The sequence below is a fragment of the Electrophorus electricus genome, chromosome 15, assembly GCF_041902795.1.
Source record: "Electrophorus electricus isolate QZ-2024a chromosome 15, ASM4190279v1, whole genome shotgun sequence".
NCBI classification, from domain to species: Eukaryota; Metazoa; Chordata; class Actinopteri; order Gymnotiformes; family Gymnotidae; genus Electrophorus; species Electrophorus electricus.
The window spans coordinates 4,930,135-4,948,965 of NC_137511.1; the positions used below are offsets into that span (position 1 = coordinate 4,930,135).

Genomic DNA, 18,831 nt, shown 5'->3' on the forward strand with positions numbered 1-18,831 from the left:
GGAAACAGCATCCAAGATCAACAATTTTATCACAAAGGAATGCAAAGAGCAACACTAATCAGGGTACCACAAGCATGTCCCCCAGATGTCTTCTATGCAATCTGCATGTTTATTTGAATTAGCCCACATTCATATATTAAGCAATAAAATGCCAAGCAAAGAGAAAAACTTTATTGACTATTTGGTAATTTATTTATATATTGAATCGTGATGTGAAGCAAAAGCAAATATTCACTTTTGTATGAGAGAAGACCTGTATGTTAATAGGTCCGTAAAAAATAAAGCTCACAATGACAATAACATGTCAATTATCAAGCATTCCGCCCTTCAGTCCATGATGTCAACAAAGTATAAATGTCGTAAACAGCGTCCAAGTACTGGCATTCAGACATGAAACCCCTTCAGAAACGGCTAATTCATGTCCACCGCGGAGCAACACTGGATCAGGCGGCAGCCTCCTCCATGGCAGAGGCCGTCTCGCGTCCAGCGGGCTCCGGGGTGCTTGCGGACTGCGGCTGTTCGACATACTGCTGGAGAAGGGCTGAGAGGTGGGCAGGGTGGTGACGCAGCTGCGAAACAGTCTGCGAGGTCATCAATGCCAGGCCTCCGACGAGCTCACCGCAGACCGTGGCCATGGATGGCAGTCTGGAGTAGTTAAGTATGCCTTCTCTGGAGAGCAGGGTGTTCTCTATACAGGCTCCTTTAGGTACAGATTGGAAACAGCAATAGGTAACCACTTTTGTCAAAGTCCATGCGGAAGATAGCCGTGCAATTGTTTCATAAGAACGGCAAACTCACCTAAGAGCACCATCTGTGGGCTACTCCTCAACACTTTTAACATTTCTTTCACTTTTGGCTCTTTGCTGACAAACATAACAGTCGGTCCAATGAACAGAGGCTGCATATTACTATACCGGCTGTCAGGCAGAAAGGACCTCATTACCTGTGAGGCAAAGGGGTGTGAGGAACACCGAAAAATTCAACACTGGTATGACCAGTTTGAAGATTCCATGCTATTAGTTGAGACCTAGCATTACCTGGTTAGAGAAATATTTGACGGTTATGCCATGTCTATAAAGCCTGTGTTTCAACAAGAGCATGTCCTCTGCACTGGAGGCATTGTTCTGGACAACGGCAATCATTTTACACTCCCTGAACACAGTTGCCAACTCTCTCTTCAGCAGAATCACCAGACCACTTTCCTTATGGAAAATAAAAGTATAAGATTAATTTGATAAGATTAGTGCACACTAAATTTAGCAGGACAACAGTACTCAGCCCTACTATACAGATATCCTATGTAGTAATATAATTACAGTTCTTTAACTGATACTTGAGTACTTATTGATTTGGGAACTACTTATGAGTAAGTAATGAAATGTTACTATATTTGTTTCTTAATTAGACCTCACTGTATTACTGTGTTAAGTAATGATGATTAGTAATCAAGTGCAATAAGTAATAATCAGTATGTATATATTTAACATTCATTAGGACTGCAGCACTATAATTCTGTTCAGTAAAACACTAGCAGTATTTCTAAGTCATGTCCTAATTTGGTGTACAGATGTCTTTCTTTAGGAAAATGTGCTGCATTGTGTTGGGAATTAAATATGAAACAACTGATTCCCAAGTTAAAAAAAAACAAACTCTAAAGACACTTTAGTCACTACCACTGTAACAATTAACACAATACTAATTACTAAAGTGGTATTATACAGACCACTTTGATTAAATAACCTAATTTTCAAAGGCCTTTATTTGTAATGATGATCATTAGTAGAAAGTACTTCAACTAAGGTTTTATGCATTATATACTAGTACAATGGAAGTCATTGTACTAGGAAGGTTTTAGGGACAATACTTTGGTTTAGTAGCTCAATCCGCCATGCTAGCTGAGGATACAACATGGGTTAACCGTAACCAAGAGCACCTACCAGCTCGGTCTTCCTGACGGTTGGAGAAAGGGCTCCAGGAGGAGGAATGGGCTTTGGTGGAATGTACTCAGTGACCGCCATCAGCTTCTGCTTGAGAAAGTGCATGGGCTTTCTGTGGCGGGTGACTGCCTTGGAGCCATGACGGACGCTCTCAGTCAAAGGCAACCATCCTGTTTGGTTACGTTCATATCAGCAAAGAAGAGCATTGAGACTATCGGATGCTCTACACACTTTTAAAATATATTCTGAACCTTTCACAAACAAACACATGCCATATTACTCTCCTATACATATTTTTCACCTTAAATTTATGGGTGAGTCTCTGAAATACTACTCAATGTACATTAGATGCAAGAATCTTGACCCAGGGGACATAATGCAATTTTTTATATGAAAACAAATGAAGCTGGGAAACAGTCTCAAACATAAGTGATATGGCATTCAGCTTCCTTACAGAATATGCTAGCTAGATAGTTAGTATGAAGGCAAAACAAATCTTTGATCCATCATATTTTGCTCTTTGTTATACCACGTTTCGGTAACAAGCCTGATACTTAGCTGGCAAACCGTTCCAATTTTAAATTATGCTGCAGTTATTTTAAGGCGTCGGTAGGTGGCGCGTTTTAACACACTGAGAATATACAAAATCTGCATCGAATGCCATAAAACCTTCAAATACATGGACTGTCCAGGTTGCATTTTTGAATGGAACATGTTTCAAAGTGTCTATAATATTCTTTATAATTCTAGATTGTCTGAAATACCATAAATAAATAGACAGTAAAGGAGAGTCTGTGCTTATTCGGTATGGCCATACCTGCCAGTCATTAACTCTCTAGCTACCTGACTATCAATATAGCAAATTATTAAAAGTCCCAAAATGCTGAATTTGAATGGAGATATTTTGCCAAAGCAGTTGTTAAACATGTACACCATGAGTAGTGCTGGCACATTTGCTAGACTGCTATGACTACATTTTTCATGTATCAATAGCTAAACTTTGGATAGGCATTAAATAATATACAACACAGTACAAGCTTAAATGCTATGTTTATTGTACATTTTGAATTAATAAACTGCATTTATTGTGACCTAAACATGCACTCACTATTTAGTCAATGAGACTGAAGTGTGAGACTATTAGAACTACTGCAGAGTGTGGAATTGAGTGATTTCTGCTTCTTCTTTTTTTTGTGGTAACTCCAAAATCCTGAAAAAGCTATTTAAACAGGGTCTGTGAGTCAGTAAACTGCAACTTTGGCTTGACTGCTATGACAGCTTGTCTATATAGTGTAGATAAATCTTCTTATTTACTCCGAATCGTAAAACATTGCATTAATGTAACAAACACTCAAAATCCTGAAGAAATTTCACTGTGGCATTTTTTTAAATTATTATTTTAACCCTGTAAACTTGGCATCTGAGATTATAAAATGCATACATTCTCTTATTTACTTATGGTCTTTTAAACAGTACATAATTATAAAGTGTTGTAACAATCTAGAATTACAGTATTTGTAAGTTTTACAGCATTCAATATAGAAAAGAAATGCGCCACCTACGGGCGCCTTAAAATAACTGCAAACATTTATTTTTTTAAATAAGCCTCGTCCTGAAATGTTTACGAATCGATTATTTAGATACGACGGAGATAAGAGAACACACTATCATATAATAACTAACGTCCTTTTTACTGAATCTACGGCACTCAGTATGTGCAGGGCTTTATCCAGTTCCGCCAGAACAGGGGCAACAGACCTGCGCACCGTTTTAGCCTCAATATCCCTAACTGCTGTGGAAACCTAAACGTCACACGGATTTGTTCGGGGCTTTTTTTTCGTTACGCTTAGCTGATAACCGTCATAAAATTAAAAGAAGCAGCCCCCAGGTTACAGTGATCAATTATGAAACGTGCTGAAGCAATTAAAAAGGAATATTACCCGTTTTTGGAAGAACCCTGCCACACAAGGTCGCTGCCATCTTGAAGCGGATGTGTCGTTTGGTGTCTTCGAGGTTTGTCTGATATTCAAAACATGATTGCCTGCTGCTGCTGCTGCTGCCGCTGTGGGGCATGACTTGTAGATCTACATTTTAGTGAGCGTTTACTGAATGGAATCGTTGTGTTGTTACAGTCAACTATTTTTCATTAAATCTTAGCCTATTTCGAGTAGGCTAAGAAACAACTTGTGTTTTTTATCGTTATTTAAATGAGTCATACTAAAGCTGTACACCTTTACAATCTTACTGCTTTCGCTTAACATTTGTTCATTTTAAGATCAAATACGAAGCACAGCGCTGTTTCCGCGATGTTTTAACCGAATGCCGTTACGACATGGTGACGACACGAGAAGGACTTTGCGTGATCCGCAAGCATGAAACGTCTATTGATCTTTAAAACGCTGAGATATATTCACAGAACTGCGGAATACGTCTCATCTAGGATCATATCCCTGCCAGTTCACCATCGCACGATATTTGTCTTTCCTTTTTGCACGAAATCTCTGAATGGCCACACAGCAATGGACCTGAGCAGCATGAGAAAGCAGTACAATAGCGAAAGCGAGGTAACATTCATGTTTTTACATTTACGTTTACATTTGCATTTACGGTATTTAGCAGACGCTCTTATCAAGAGCGACTTACAAAAGTGCTTTGTCATCTACTCATAGAATATATCCAAGTACAGTATGGTAGGTTAGAATTAAACATACCAATGAACTAGAATACTGTAGAATACAGGGATGAATGCTGATACCTAGAAGTGCAAAATACATAAGGTCTATCTTAAACAATGATAAGTGCTATAAACAATAAGTGCTAGAGTTTGTTAAAAAACATAAACATTGCCCTACAATAAGTACTAAATTAGTCAGTCAATAAGGGACCAGTGTCAGTTGTCCTTTAAATATTCTGCAAATATTTTTGGACAGACTCTGATCTTAGTTAAGCAGATCACTCTCCTCTTATGGCTTGTGACATTGTACTCTACTTTTTAATAGTGAAGCATTTTCATGATACAATCATGCAGGTTCTGGTGTTTTATACATCCTGCCATTTCTACATGCAGGATTCATAACACCTTGCATTCCATTCAAAGGTCAAACACTTAGTTTCATAAACTTAGTGCAGGAATAAGAATGGTTGCCTCATCAATTCATTCTTCTAATATTAAATCGTTTGTAATGGTGTGGTTGTATCGATGAATGAATGAAGTATATTATATCTCAATTAACACAAAATATTATATCATATATATAATGAGAGAGAGAGAACGCGAGCGAGAGCATACATATACAAAAGAGCAACAAGTTAATACTAATGAAATATTAGCAGACCATGACCAGACCAGATACACTCAGGTGTAGACTAATGAAGGGTTGCTCTCTGTTCCCCAAATTAATATTGATCACATTTTTCCTTATATCTTGTAGTCTTTTGTAGAGGATCGGCTTGCTTCTCTTGATCCAATAAAACAGTTTGGTGAGTGGTTTGATCAGGCATCTGCATGCCCGAAAATTGGGGAGGCCAATGCCATGTGCATCGCAACAGCATCAAAGTGAGAATATTATGTTTTGCACTTTATCATTGACTGTACTATATCTGATGCATCAATGAGTCCTTCACTTCTAGGAACTAATAGCTAGACTGTTCTCATGCGTACAGTACTGGTAGTCAATCACAGAATGGCTGGTTTGCCCTGACATTGCTCTTCACATCCTGTGTTGTACAAAGGGATGGGAAGCCCTCAGCTCGTATGGTGCTTCTGAAGGGCTACAGTAATGAGGGCTTCCTCTTATTCACCAACTATGAAAGCCGTAAAGGTAAAGAGCTGGTGAGTCTCTCTCAAGCTCCAATGATATAAACTCGAAATGAAAGCACACAATCCAAACATGGTGCTTCCCAAATCATTCCCATAGGAGAGCAACCCCCATGCCAGCCTCATCTTCTACTGGGAACCACTGAACAGGCAGGTGAGTGCTACCAAAGGAAACTGCACTTGTCCCTCATACCACGTTTTCAGACATGCTCACCTGTGCCATGGGTCATGTCACGGCTGGGATTCTGAGGCGGCTTGTTCTCTTTCAGGAATACATGAACATATACAAATGCATCTCAAATGCATCTCTGCCTCCCCCAGATTCGCATTGAGGGCATTGTAGAGAAAATTCCACCTCAGGTCTCCTGTGAGTACTTTCACTCAAGACCCCGGGACAGTCAAATCGGAGCGGTCGTCAGCAGACAGAGCACTGTGATACCTGACCGGGAGGTGAGCGAGGCAACTTTAGCCTCTAGCCTTTGCCCAGTTCAGCATTTGTTGCTCTAGCCATGAGGCAGCTTATGGGGAAGGGAAGAGAGTCATTCCTGTGTCAATTGCCCCCTCTTGTTTTCTATACACAGTACATAAGACAGCAGTATGCAGATATGGAGGAGAAATACAAGGACTCGGAGGTTCCCAAGCCAGATTACTGGTACGTGTTAAGGAAATTTGTAGTTTACTTTAGTAAACAGCACTGAGAAATTCCAGCTAACCAAAGTTCTACATTTGTGAATGAAGATTCCTTAAATAGTGATTTTACTGAGTATGCTTTTTATCCTAAGTGTACAGTATTTGTTACAGATAGTGTGCACTTCTGTTTGTAGGGGAGGCTACATTGTCAAGCCTTTCGTGATTGAGTTCTGGCAGGGCCAGACCAATAGGCTTCATGATCGCATTGTCTTCACCAAGTTGAAAGAGGGAGAGGCCGAACTTGGGGACATGCAGCATCGGGCAGAGGGGGGATGGGTGTACCACCGCTTAGCACCCTGACCTTGGTCATTTTAATCAAACCATAATATTACTACCCTTGGTGATATGGCCATGAATTAGTAATTGTTTTTCTGTAACTGGCAGTCATTCTGATGTTAAATAGATAATATAAAGCAATTATTTTCTTGGTAAATTCCCCTGATAAATAGTAACTTATCTAGTCTGTAATGTTTGAGTACAAAATCTAGTTGCCTTCACATAAAGACAGCCATGCTGCATCATAACCTATATAAAAATAGAGTAAGGTACATTACTATAGTTTAATAGCTTAACAAATTACATTTGTGCATCTTTTTAATTCAATAAGATCCCTTATTTTTGTATGTGTCTGTCTTAAAAGGGAGTTTCTGTGTTATGAATTTAACTAAAATGTAGTGCCAAATAATTTATTGGTTAAAATGTTTAATTAAACAGAATCATACAACTCGTTTCATTTTTATTTGATATTTTGCCATGTCTTGCCAGCAGATGGCACTGGTTATACAAATGACGCTGCAATTTTAGAGTTCAGCAACAGATGAGAACTCATGTTGTATATTCCAGTCATAGTGTTGGAAATTTTATGTTGTCAAATAATCTTTTTTAAACTTTTACTAGGCACATTTGAGGTCTGCAAATTAGGCAACATTAACAACAAAGTAGATGTACTCTAAGCATTTTTTTTTAAAGGCTCACTTTTGCCAATATACTATTTGGTCTATATTCTTTGTGCATTGTATAGCCAAAATCATTTTACTAGAACTAAAAGTGAATCCTTTTTTCCTAGTTTCATGTTACCAGTGGTAACTCATATCACTGATTTTCAACAAGCATACCACTAAGCATCATCCTAACTAATTTGATAATATAATATATAAAAATCTGTTATTGATTAAGTGAATTTGGTACATTTCATTAAGTAAATTTTGAGAACAAATTGTCATATGGCTCACAATGAGTAAGCAACATATAATGAAATTGTCAGATATGCTAACAAGTGAAAACTTCCAAAACCGTAAAAAAAAAAAAAAAAAATTCTAGAGTTGCTGGAAGTTCTAATCCATAGAGTAAAGAGATAAAAATCATTTGTAAAATTTTCTTCAGCAATGTTTCAGTTGTCATTCTACCCCCGTGTACTGTATACTATGTCAATGCTAATTATCAAACGTGTGTGTGTGTGTGTGTGTGTGTGTGTGTGTGTCTATGTCTGTCTGTGTGTGTGTGTGTGTGTGTCTGTGTGTGTCTGTGTGTTATTAGTCGACCACATGGTTCTCATCTGTCCTGTTGTACTCTGGGAAAATACTGGGATTTTCTGACAGACAGGCTCGAATCTTCTTCTTCTCTTTGAAGCGGCCAGAGTGGGAGACTTTGACATGACGACCCTTAGTGGCAGACTTGTCCATTAGCTTTTCCAGTCTGGTATCGAGCTGTTTGTCTGTATTATCTGTGTAAAGAGGAGGGCTGGAGAGATCCTTTTTGCCATTACTGCTGCTGTATTCTGCTGGGATCTCATACAGGACCTTGGACTCAGCCGACTTCTTCTTCAAGAAGGTCAGTTTCCACCAAGCAGGTTCGGCCATGACGTGCAAATGTGCGACACGTTTACTGTGGACCTACAACATACACAAGTGATTTATGGGCCAGGTTTGACTGAGAATAGGATGCATCACGAACCTTATTTGCTGTGTGCCCTCGTCGATAAATATGAAAGAGTCAATCATGTCCATGACAATTAAAGTTTTTAAAATGCTTTAAACTGTGCTGATGCAATGTAGTCACAATTCAATTAAAAAGACTCATTGCTGTCATTGTGTCGTTTCATTAAATATTTTTAGTTACACTTCACTACGTGTGCTTTATGCAGTAGATAAAGTGGACATGAATTGGATATTTGATAAATTCTTCACATTTTGGATAAGCTAGAATAGATATTATGGTCACCTTACACAGACGGACCAACCTTATGAGCTGACATGGCTGGCTCTGTCTTCGTCTCAGTGATTAGATGAGAACAGGAGAAGGACACCTGATTCTAGTGGTGAACTGTTGAATTAATGAACAGCACTTCTGGATCCTGTGTCTTTCTCTTGAGATCTAAGACGTGCCAAAATCTACTGCTTTTTCTTTAATCACTTCCAAGTGTGAAGCAAGCAATGTCTTAACAATGCCATTATTTCTGTACAACTCTTGGATATTTTCCAAAGTAAACACAGAGAATTCACAAACAGAACTGCTTAATGATAACAGTAGGAGAGGTCTGATAAAGGAACAGTTTTGTTGACCCCTCAGTGCAAGCAACCAGGGTGTGTCCCAGAGTTACTATGTAATTTCCTTTCGTCTAACATATTATATTTGACAAACAGATTTATTATCAGTCTGATACTTTGGTGGAGAGCAGCATTTTTAATATGTGGCACTTTACACCGTAACTTCCACACAAGTTCATTTTATGGTAAAATGCATCAACATGTAACAGCTCATGTCTCAAAGTGGACAGCATTTTCAGGAACATCTGTAGAAGTTTCCAAAATGTTTCATTTTGTCCTGTGAACACTGGTATCTGTTTGCTGATTCACAGTGTCTGTGTCCAAATACATTTAAAATGTAAAAAGACCCAGTTGATAAGCAATGATGTAATTTAATTAAGTTAAAAACTGAACATGTTACTGATCTCTTACATTTGCATAATGCCTGGACTCATTCACTAAAAGGACATTTTTGTTAGAATCAACACCTTCTCACAATAAACTGTCCTTCATTGCATTTATTTCTAAGCCACTAATCCTCAGATCTCTTAAAAGGTGTCTCATATCATTCAGTGAAGTCACTGGTTTTGTGTTCCTGAGAATGGCAGTAAGCCACTGCCTTTAGTTGGAGCACAATAAGCCAGCTAAAGAACAGAATCTTTTTTGGTCAGTGATAGCCCCATGCATATTTAGAACCTTTGCTAGAACTTCAAGTGTTAATGTTGATAGCATGTTCTGTCTAATTGCCCTGTAATAATACTTATGAACTTCCTTGTGGCAACACCAGACTATTCTTTGCACTTAGTGAGTCGTTATTTGGTTTTGTCCTTTGAGCAGTATCAAAAATCACAAAGAATGTACATTGTGCCCTTTCTAAACCTTGACAATTAATAGCCAAGTTCAAAGCCTTTCACTGAAACTATGTTTCAACAAGGGAGAGGTTTTGCCAAAGACATCCAAGCCCAGCAGTTTGTGACTCACTCATAAGAGTGTCATGCTGGACAGAACCTTTAGACCAGTGTTTCTTAATGTAACATCTCTTTCAACTGGGATTGGTGCAAGGATTGCCATGGTTACTCTGTGGTTTCACACAGGTGGCCTGTTTGGTTTCTATTTCTCTGACTAAGCTGTTTCATTCCTTTGAATGCAGTCATCCATAACCACTTAGCCAGGATGGCTCACGTCTATTGCCTGTTCTTTCTATTTAGATTCAAATTATGATTTTTCTGCACAATACAATGCACTCCAATAAAGATTTTTAAAAACTTATTAAACTCAGGTTGGATTTAAGATTGTTGTTTCTGAGAAATGGAGCATGTGTGACTTCCAAATAAATGAATGCAGTCAGTAAAATAATAAGGAAATACATACCTTATGAAACCCCTTGAATGTTTAAGGGACAATGAATGCACACATACAACAACTTATCTTACATGGCTTTGATAAGTAAAAATCTGGTGCCCTGCGATGTACTATTTAAAGTGTTTTAACTCAGTGAGTTAAAAATGGATTTACCTGATTCAAACGTAATCCTGTTTCAGATAAATAGATATCCACATAGAGTCAGACGTCTGTTGCACTGATAATCTACCAGCTGTTTCTGGTCCCTTCTTTCATTTCCAGTGCAGGTTACCTCTGTCAAGACCTTTGTCTCCTTTCCCCTTTTCCTTCCTTAATAAATTGGTAAGTGAATGTTTTCATTTAGGGTCCCTCATACACATACACACAGACATGCACAGAGACCACACTGTGCAGCTTCCCACCAGTGTTTCTAATCTAAATTTAGGGACAACCCTTTGCTACTTGAGTACAGCAGCGTAAGTGAAAGGGGATGGACCAGAGCTGTCAAACTGAACCAATCCTGTTTGAGTGTGATGTTGACTTAAAAACGGTCAATGAAAAGGACACAGCTTTCTGAACGAAGCCAATGCACATTAAAAATGTGTGTATACATGAAAAACTATTTTTTTCTCTCTGGTATTCTCTGTGTTGATAATCATACTAAGGATTTGCATTCATGAATGCACTGCTCACAGTCACTGCTATTCTCACTCATCGCTCTCATGCTCTGCCCTTATCACAAAGAAAGAAAATAAATTAACAGTGTATTGCTCTGAACGTCTGCCTGTTTGTATCAAATATACTATATTTTGAAGTGAATTCGACATAGCGACGTAGCGCAAAAGACAGAAGGATTTTAAAGTAACTTCAAAGGAGTCTGTATACAAATATATGGCTTGGTTTCCATTTAGCTTTCTTCCATAGCCATGTAGCCATATGTGAGAAATGTCAGTGGGGACATGTACAGAGCAAACAATTCCTGTTCCACAAGATTCCACAAGCAATCCCATAGAATAATGCAATGGTGATGTTGTTAAGGCTTATTCTGTGTCAGCACAAAAATATATAATTAAAAAAATTAATGATCTTGCAAAGTAACAGCTTAAGAAAAATGTTATTTGAGGATTGTCATAAACATTCTTCTTAAGCTTGTGCATAATTGAACCTCATTTAATATTTTTCAAGGACACCAAAAAGGCAGTACTCATTAGGTTTTGCATGGTATGGAAAAAATCACAGACAGATAATGGTTCTCTAGTCCTGATAAGAGCAAGCCTGCCACACATTGAAATGTATGGAAATAGAGCACTGGCAATTGGTCCTCTTAACTGTTATGGTCACTGTACTTCACAAGTCTCTGCAAGAGTTTAATTATTTTAGGATTAAAATTCTGATTTCTGCACCAAACAAATGCTAAAATGCCCATAAATCCAATAAAACAGCATTGTTCAGAACTACCAGAAAACATATCTGTATGCAGATATTCCAGATGCAATATAATTAATTTTGTACTTAGTTTCGTACTTGTAAACAAAAAAGTTAGCAGATAATGCAGATGGCCAAATGTCTCGCTGTCTCTTTGAAAAGATGCCATTATAAAAAATAAAATGTGTAATATAATTTTATTACACTCTCCATTAAGCAATGCCCAATACAATAAAAAAGAATTAGGAGAGGAGTAATGGATATTCCTGTGCACAGCAAACATAAAAGGCTGGTTGAATTCTTAACCATGCTAAGCTCGGTCTGCTCATGCAGAGTTGTAATTAAATGCACACAATACCATGTGCAGGCACAGACATGTCTAAAACATAAATTCTGACACATAAATATCCACAGATTAAAGTGTTCAGAAATAACAGTATTTCACCAAATGCAGCACATTTTTAAATAAAATAAATTCTGTTGGTTTTTTAAAAATAATTTAAGCCATTTAAATTATTTATTCTTTTACTTGTATTTTTTGTCTTCTATTATCATTGACTGACAACACATATCTATTGTAGCCTTGGATCTTACAAGAAAAATTATTATAGAATCTAATGAATTGATCTAACATGGTATTGACTGTGAAGATTAGCCAAAAAAGGTCCCATTTAAGCAAGCACATAAAAATCCATAAAACTAACCCCTCTTGTTCAAACATTACCCAGGTGAAAGTGGTGTCATTTAAATAAAAATGCATGAGAAGCCTATTTGGAAGCAGCTTTATGAGCCAGCCTGAAAAGAGAGTGAGCATGTGACAAAATCTACTTAATTAACTAAAATGTAGCAGAGCCTAGCCTGCCTTTAATAGTTACCTTCCACTTATCTTGGTATACTGTTAAATTCTTAGAAAATCATGCCACCTTGTGGACAGTTCAGCCTAATGTGACCTATGCTGTTATAGCACAATTACACTTCATTATGCAGAAACCTAAAGCCTTGCTTTCAAATATCATCAATGTATAAATCAGTACTATATTTAAAGTAGAAAATGCAAAAATGCTTTTCAAGGTTGGTCCATTTTTTGGGCCTGTGTCAAAGAGGCAAAGGGATGCTTGCTTTTTTTTCAAGAACATTGAAAAACGTTAATGGCAGAGGTCATTTTTTTGTATTATTATTTGTATGTAATAATTTGAGTGTATTGTCGGGATTTTTTGTATTTTTTTGTATTTTTCTTACGGTTGGTGGTATAGATTAGTTGGTAACAATGTTGGTGCTTCTGTGAAAGAGTGGGGTTCAAACCCCATCTGGTCAAGTGCTTTATGCTGTATCAATAAGAGTCCTTGGGCAAGACCCACCAGAACATTTGCCTACCTCTGTAATATGTAAGGCGTTCTGTATAGGAGTGTCTGGCACATTGGTAAAATTCACCTCATCTTGTAGTTTATACATGAAAGTCAACAGTTTTCTTTACAATAAAGGTAGTTTTGATAATTGATGTCTTTTATTTTGGTGATTGTGAGAACGTACTCGCTCTAGGGACAAGGCCATCTCTGATTTGCTTTCCACAGGAACTTCGTCACTATTGCCGGTTCTCATTCTTTCTTTTGATTGGTTATCTGTTTAACTACGTGTCAACGTATAAGCTGTCTAAAGAACACAGCATATGCTAGCTAGTGGATATGTGGCTTATATTACAGTAATTATATAGCATAATACCAAAACACCAGAAATTCGATGGAGGTAAAGTGGGAGAAGAAGCAAAATTTAAATTCGTGCTGCTGTTGTTTTCTAGCGTTACACAGCTACGTTTGCTAACTTGACTATTTAACGCTAACGACTTCAATGTTGATGAACATAGCTAAGCTAGCCAGCTAACGCTAGCTAGGTTAACTAACTTGCTTGTTATTCCTTTTTAGATTGGACCTGTTAAACTAATTCTTGTACAGCTATATTCTCAAATTGCATTCTCTATAACTTGAGTTGTCTAATTTTATGGGTTTTTTGTGTTTAAACCATCTAGGACAGCTTGCTTGCTAGCTTAGTAGCTAGCTGTCATAGTTGCATCGTTGGTGGCTACGAATTAACTCAGTTGAGGATGGATATTTAGTTAGCAGTTTCCCCACCGATGCCCACTTGTCAAATATAAGTTCGTCATGACTCTGCTTTAGAAACCTGGCTAGCTGTCTCGTGCTATTCTCTAACAAGTTAAATAGTATTTGCAATGTTTGCAACCTTCAAATATTAATAACAACCTTGCTTGTTATTTGCAGAATGTTCAGAATCTTCCTATCGACATTCAAACCGGCAAGCTTCCCGGTAATCTTATTTGTGTGTATAGCTATATAAAAATGAGCGCGTTTAATAATTCCGTATGAAATACTTATTCATTCAAAAATGATCACCGTTAGTTTGAATGTACTGTGACTGTTTGCTTTCCCCTACCCTTCAGACTGGCTGGTTGATAGGAGGCACTGTTCTCTGAAATGGCAGAGTGCAGTGATGGTCATCAGAGAGAAAATTAATGCAGCTATCCAGGATATGCCAGAGAGTGAAGAGATCAAACAGCTGCTTTCTGGCTTACGTGAGTAACCCTTATTTTCTAAATACTCTCGTTTGTTCAGCTAGCCTGTTCTTATACTTTGTCTACAGGCTATGTGTTAAGTGTGAGAGTGTGTCAGAGTGCATTTGAAAAGTTACTCTCTGCCTAAATGCACCTTATGTTTTGCATTGTCGTTTTTTGTAGATTTGGCAGCAAACATAATGTAAAAAAAAAATTATTAATAAAGAAGAGTACATCATTGTCTTCATTGTCTTTTTCTCTCACTGCAGACATCCACTACTTTCACTGTTTAAGGATAGTTGAAATACTGAAAGGAACAGAAGCCTCTTCCAAAAATATATTTGGCAGATATTCATCGCAGAGGATGAAGGTGACAAGATGTTGCTGTGTTGCTGGCCAGTGTGCTTGTGTGTGCAAGTTTATATATGAACTATAATTAGTCTCCTTTTTGCTTATTGTGAATAGGACTGGCAAGAAATAGTGTCCCTGTATGAAAAAGACAATGCTTACCTAGGTAGGTAATGCTCAAAGAGCAAACAATATGTGACTTTCCGGAAGCGTACTTTTATCTTTGAACTGGGTCTGTCATTGTGTGATGTGCTGCCTGGTGTGTGTGTAGCGGAGCTAGCCAGTCTGCTGAGTCGCACTGTGAGTTATGAAGGTCCTGCCCTGAGGAAGCAAATTGCTAAAGCCCAGCAGCTGCAGCAGGAGCTAAGCAGGCGAGAGCTGGAGTGCCAGAGCACAGCAGCAGACATGAAGGAGCGCTATTATGCAGCATGCAGGCAGTATGGCATAGTGGTGAGTGTGCAACCTGGAGGTCGGGGGCGGAATCCTGTGAAATACTTAAATGCAAAAAAAAAAAAAAAAAAATATATATATATATATATATATATATATATATATATATATATATATATATATATATATATATATATTGTCTCTGTTGTTGAGTCACAGATGTCTGTTAACAATATTAAATGGAAATTCCACAAAGTTTGGGCTAGGGTTAGAATTACCCTTTAATGGGACAATCACAAAACAAAAACGGTGACTCATCAGTTGACTTTTGGTCAAATGATAGTGACTTTTGGTCAAATGATAGTGAGCTGATGAACTTCACTGCCTGTGGTCTTTTATACACCTCAGCTTCAGACAGCTACCTATGGTCAACCCGATTTCCTAGTTTAGAAATGAAATAAGAAAAATGTTCTGCATTTTGCTTGAGATGTATATTTTTTTTTAGTACGTTTGCTGAGACAAACGCAAGCATATTTTGGCCATGCAGCAATTTGCTAGCATACAGCACTTTAAAGAGTTGTTTACCAACATTTCAGTGACAAGCATGAAAAAGGTTTCTTGCATCCTCATATGTTATGTGAATATTTGACTCCAACTCAAGTTAGCTTGATAAGTTTAGTCAACAAGAAAATAGCATGCCTCTCACTAGCATGAATTACAATCAACCATCTTACCAGTAATCGTACACAGGGAACAACAGAATAAGACAACTGAGCAAAATTGCTTACATGCCTACATGTAAATTGTAAGCAAACAGCATTTCTCCTGTCCCAATGAGACTGTAGCTGATTGCAGCATTTCCTTAGGATCTTCAGAAGACGCATCTAAAAATGTGAAGAACTGGCCTCTGAGCTTGTTCGCACTAACTTGTTTACAGAAATCTCACTCAGGATTAGGAGTCTTACACACCTTTCCTGCTGTCTGTCTTTGTCAGGGGGAGAATGTAGCGCGGGAGTTGCAGGCGCTGGTTAAGGATCTACCCACCACGCTGGAGGAAACTGGCAAGCGGGCAGCGTGCCTGGAAGATCCCATAAAGCTATATGCAGCTTTCACAAATTTTGTCTGTGACTGGTGAGTCCCATGTGCAAGACTCAGAGCAAACCATGCATATTTTACCCACATACCTTAAGGAGCAGTTGGTATTTTTTATTTATTTATTTCCGATTAGATATAGATTATGACATTTTATCTTTTTAGGTCTGAGCCAGTCCTGCCTATGCTGTCATTCATTCAACAAAAAGGAAACGCAACAATGTATGAATGGCGGACAGGAAGAGCCCCAACGGTTATAGAGAGACCTGTGGTGGAGGAAGCGCCACCTGATACCGTCACAGAGGAAAAGGTAAATCAGGGATTAAAGTGCAGATTATCACAGATATGGGTCTTATTTGTCGTAGAATGTGTGCGTCTGTGGCATGCACCCTCCATACAGATTGACTGGGGTGACTGGAGTGCTGGGGCTGGTACCGAGGCCGTGAATTCTGGGATCACAGTTAAGGACAGTGTGGACTGGGGCGTCACCCTCGAGTCTGGAAAAGAGATACAGGCACAAGCATTTCACTTGTGTGACATCACATGCATGTTACTTTCAAAACACAATGTTTTTTCTCATTGAAGAAATGCAGTTTTAAGAAATATTTGTGATTAATAGGCATATGTATCTTGGATGTTCCTTAAAGGATACAGGAGCTGGTGGCATTGACTGGGATGAATCCGAACCTGCTGCAGGAGAAATTGAACTTGTTGATGCAGGCACCGACTGTAAATACCATTTTTGTTTCTCTAACTAATTGCATGTATTTTGTAGATATAGGATGTTGGGAACGGTCCAGTTTTTGGCTCGCCATTCTCCTGCCTTCACAGTATTAACACCCTGCCCTCGTTACCAGGTCCTGAAGGTATTGCCCGAGGAGGGGATGCACTCTCTCTGCTTGAAAGTTCACAGACACGCAACCAGTTTATCGATGAACTGATGGAGGTACTACAGCTCAGCACTTTAAATACCACTCCTAAAAAGCATCATTTGTACACATCTAGACTTTTTTGAACTACTTGCCTTTCAAGACTTCAAACAACTTTGGAACAATTTGAAACCAACAAGTAAATAACTATGTTGCTGTTGCACTTCCTTTCATAAATCTTCTTAGTGTTTATGTCCTGCTGTAGCTTGACATGTTGAGCAAAGTATTTGTACTAATAGCTCTTTTTTGATGTATTGCTTGATCTCACAGAAAAATTTATTACTTTGGAACCCTTTTAGTCAGTTTTCCAGCTGTAATGAATGGCTCATCTCAGCTGGAAACGTAGAGGCGGCTGTGTTTGCTCATGTCTCTCCTGTGGTCTGACTGCTCTCCCGACTGTGTTCGGCTGGCTAGCTGGAGCTGTTCCTGTGCCAGCGGTTGAGCGAGATGAGCGAGGAGGGGGACATGGTGGCCATGAGCCAGTTCCAGCTGGCGCCCTGTGTCATCCAGGCGCAGTCAGCCCAGAGAGTGCAGGCCATGCTGGCGGACGTGCGCCGCCTCCTGGAGGGGCTGACCTCGCTGCGCATGCAGCATCTGTTCATGATCCAGGCATCGCCACGGTGAGTGTTTACTTACTGATCCCTCACCTTGGTAGTTCTGCATGTCTGTTTGTTAAAGTGTTTTCACTAATAACGTGAAGGGAACTTATTAAATGGCAGTGTCCATGTTCTTCAATGCAGCAGTTCCCACTATCCTGGAAAAATGGGAATCGGTCCCAGTCTCAATCCTGGAGAACCAGTGTACCACACATTTGAGCATTTTCCCAGTTCTAACACACCTGTGTAAAGTCATTAGCTAATTACTCTCCTCAGCGAGAATGCAGTCTCACATCTCCAGGACTGGAACTGGAACCACTGAGCTAACAAGGATTTGGGTTCTCCCTCCCCCACCACAGTTCAGCATGCAGTCAGGACAGTCCACTATAAGCCTTGTTCGCACTTCATTAAGGCAGGTGTGTTTCAGCTACGTGGAGCGCGTGTCAGATATGCTGAGGCAGAAGCTGAAGCAGGCTGATATCTTGGTGCTAAAGCGCGCCTCTCTGGCTCAACGCCGGCAGGAGGCTCTGGAGGAGCAGGCCAATCTGGAGCCCCGCATCGACCTGCTGGCTGCTCGTGCCAAGGAACTGCAGAAACTGGTATAATAAACTCTTCATAAAAATTCATAAAAAAGTCTATCATAGAAGATGGTACTGGTGTCACCTTTTGTGATCTGCTAATGTAATGAGAGAGAAATTGCTGTGGGTGCCACAAGTGCTGACTCTGTTGTAAGATAAATATAGGCTAAGTAAACGTAACATCTGACATTTGTCTTTCAAGGACAGTGAGACAAACATTTTCTCTGCCCCCCCCCCCCAACAGATTGAAGCTGACATTTCCAAACGTTACAACAAACGGCCAGTTAACCTTATGGGTGTTCATGTGTAAATGATCAATTTCAAAAAGCAACGTTTTGTGAATAAATATTATATTTCATATAAACAATTTTTCTAACTGTCATTACTCTTCATTTGGTCTAAAGATGTTTAAGGATGATTGATTTGATTGAACTGTGTTTAATTTGTCCATAGAAGCAAGCTTAATTCTGAGTTGTTTTGTCGTAATCTAGAATTTATCAAATTTTAGAAATGGGTTTAAGGACCAGCTTGTGGTTACCCATATACAAACTTTGTTTCACAGAACACTCACTTGTCATTATAAGCTCTGTGACACATGGT

At 38.8% G+C, this 18,831-nt stretch overlaps 4 protein-coding genes across 7 annotated transcripts; 2 read left to right on the forward strand and 2 right to left on the reverse strand.

Moving 5' to 3' along the window:
- Nucleotides 1-149: 149 nt before the first annotated feature.
- mrpl10 (mitochondrial ribosomal protein L10) lies at nt 150-4,034 on the reverse strand. Of its 2 annotated transcripts, XM_027020629.3 has the most exons (5): nt 3,878-4,034; nt 1,938-2,107; nt 1,038-1,202; nt 799-943; nt 150-700 (listed from the first exon to the last, which is right to left on the reverse strand). In XM_027020629.3, the coding sequence occupies exons 1-5, from the start codon at nt 4,008-4,010 to the stop codon at nt 444-446; spliced, it is 870 nt and encodes a 289-aa protein (XP_026876430.2). In that variant the 5' UTR covers nt 4,011-4,034; the 3' UTR covers nt 150-443. The 2 variants fall into 2 exon arrangements, with proteins under 2 accessions (XP_026876430.2, XP_081553317.1); XM_081697191.1 differs by lacking the exon at nt 1,038-1,202.
- A 35-nt stretch (nt 4,035-4,069) lies between these two features.
- Nucleotides 4,070-7,170, forward strand: pnpo (pyridoxamine 5'-phosphate oxidase). The gene is made up of 7 exons (XM_027020653.3): nt 4,070-4,501; nt 5,369-5,493; nt 5,670-5,769; nt 5,855-5,908; nt 6,076-6,204; nt 6,336-6,406; nt 6,579-7,170. Exons 1-7 carry the CDS (start codon nt 4,310-4,312, stop codon nt 6,742-6,744), a joined length of 837 nt encoding a protein of 278 aa, XP_026876454.2. The 5' UTR covers nt 4,070-4,309; the 3' UTR covers nt 6,745-7,170.
- A 128-nt stretch (nt 7,171-7,298) lies between these two features.
- prr15lb (proline rich 15 like b) lies at nt 7,299-10,726 on the reverse strand. The gene is made up of 2 exons (XM_027020654.3): nt 10,485-10,726; nt 7,299-8,336 (listed from the first exon to the last, which is right to left on the reverse strand). The coding sequence occupies exon 2, from the start codon at nt 8,301-8,303 to the stop codon at nt 7,977-7,979; it is 327 nt and encodes a 108-aa protein (XP_026876455.2). The 5' UTR covers nt 8,304-8,336; nt 10,485-10,726; the 3' UTR covers nt 7,299-7,976.
- A 2,614-nt stretch (nt 10,727-13,340) lies between these two features.
- On the forward strand, nt 13,341-18,600 carry cdk5rap3 (CDK5 regulatory subunit associated protein 3). Of its 3 annotated transcripts, none has more exons than XM_081698252.1 (14): nt 13,341-13,478; nt 14,009-14,054; nt 14,188-14,319; nt 14,568-14,668; nt 14,764-14,812; nt 14,918-15,096; nt 16,031-16,167; nt 16,294-16,438; nt 16,529-16,642; nt 16,776-16,857; nt 16,986-17,074; nt 17,472-17,677; nt 18,066-18,252; nt 18,476-18,600. In XM_081698252.1, the coding sequence occupies exons 1-14, from the start codon at nt 13,473-13,475 to the stop codon at nt 18,539-18,541; spliced, it is 1,539 nt and encodes a 512-aa protein (XP_081554378.1). In that variant the 5' UTR covers nt 13,341-13,472; the 3' UTR covers nt 18,542-18,600. The 3 variants fall into 3 exon arrangements, with proteins under 3 accessions (XP_081554378.1, XP_026876441.2, XP_081554379.1); XM_027020640.3 differs by having other exon boundaries at nt 18,081-18,252; XM_081698253.1 differs by lacking the exon at nt 16,529-16,642.
- Nucleotides 18,601-18,831: the final 231 nt, after the last annotated feature.

Coding starts and splice junctions, on each gene's coding strand:
- mrpl10 (XM_027020629.3), bottom strand. CDS start 4,010: ATGCCCCACAGCGGCAGCAGCAGCAGCAGCAGGCAATCATGTTTTGAA. Junction 1,203..1,937: donor CCGTCAGGAAGACCGAGCTG/GTAGGTGCTCTT, acceptor ATTTTCCATAAG/GAAAGTGGTCTGGTGATTCT. Junction 701..798: donor CCCACAGATGGTGCTCTTAG/GTGAGTTTGCCG, acceptor CTGTACCTAAAG/GAGCCTGTATAGAGAACACC.
- pnpo (XM_027020653.3), top strand. CDS start 4,310: ATGAAACGTCTATTGATCTTTAAAACGCTGAGATATATTCACAGAACT. Junction 6,205..6,335: donor CTGTGATACCTGACCGGGAG/GTGAGCGAGGCA, acceptor TTCTATACACAG/TACATAAGACAGCAGTATGC. Junction 6,407..6,578: donor GTTCCCAAGCCAGATTACTG/GTACGTGTTAAG, acceptor TTCTGTTTGTAG/GGGAGGCTACATTGTCAAGC.
- prr15lb (XM_027020654.3), bottom strand. CDS start 8,303: ATGGCCGAACCTGCTTGGTGGAAACTGACCTTCTTGAAGAAGAAGTCG.
- cdk5rap3 (XM_081698252.1), top strand. Junction 14,055..14,187: donor TCAAACCGGCAAGCTTCCCG/GTAATCTTATTT, acceptor CCTACCCTTCAG/ACTGGCTGGTTGATAGGAGG. Junction 14,320..14,567: donor ACAGCTGCTTTCTGGCTTAC/GTGAGTAACCCT, acceptor CTCTCACTGCAG/ACATCCACTACTTTCACTGT.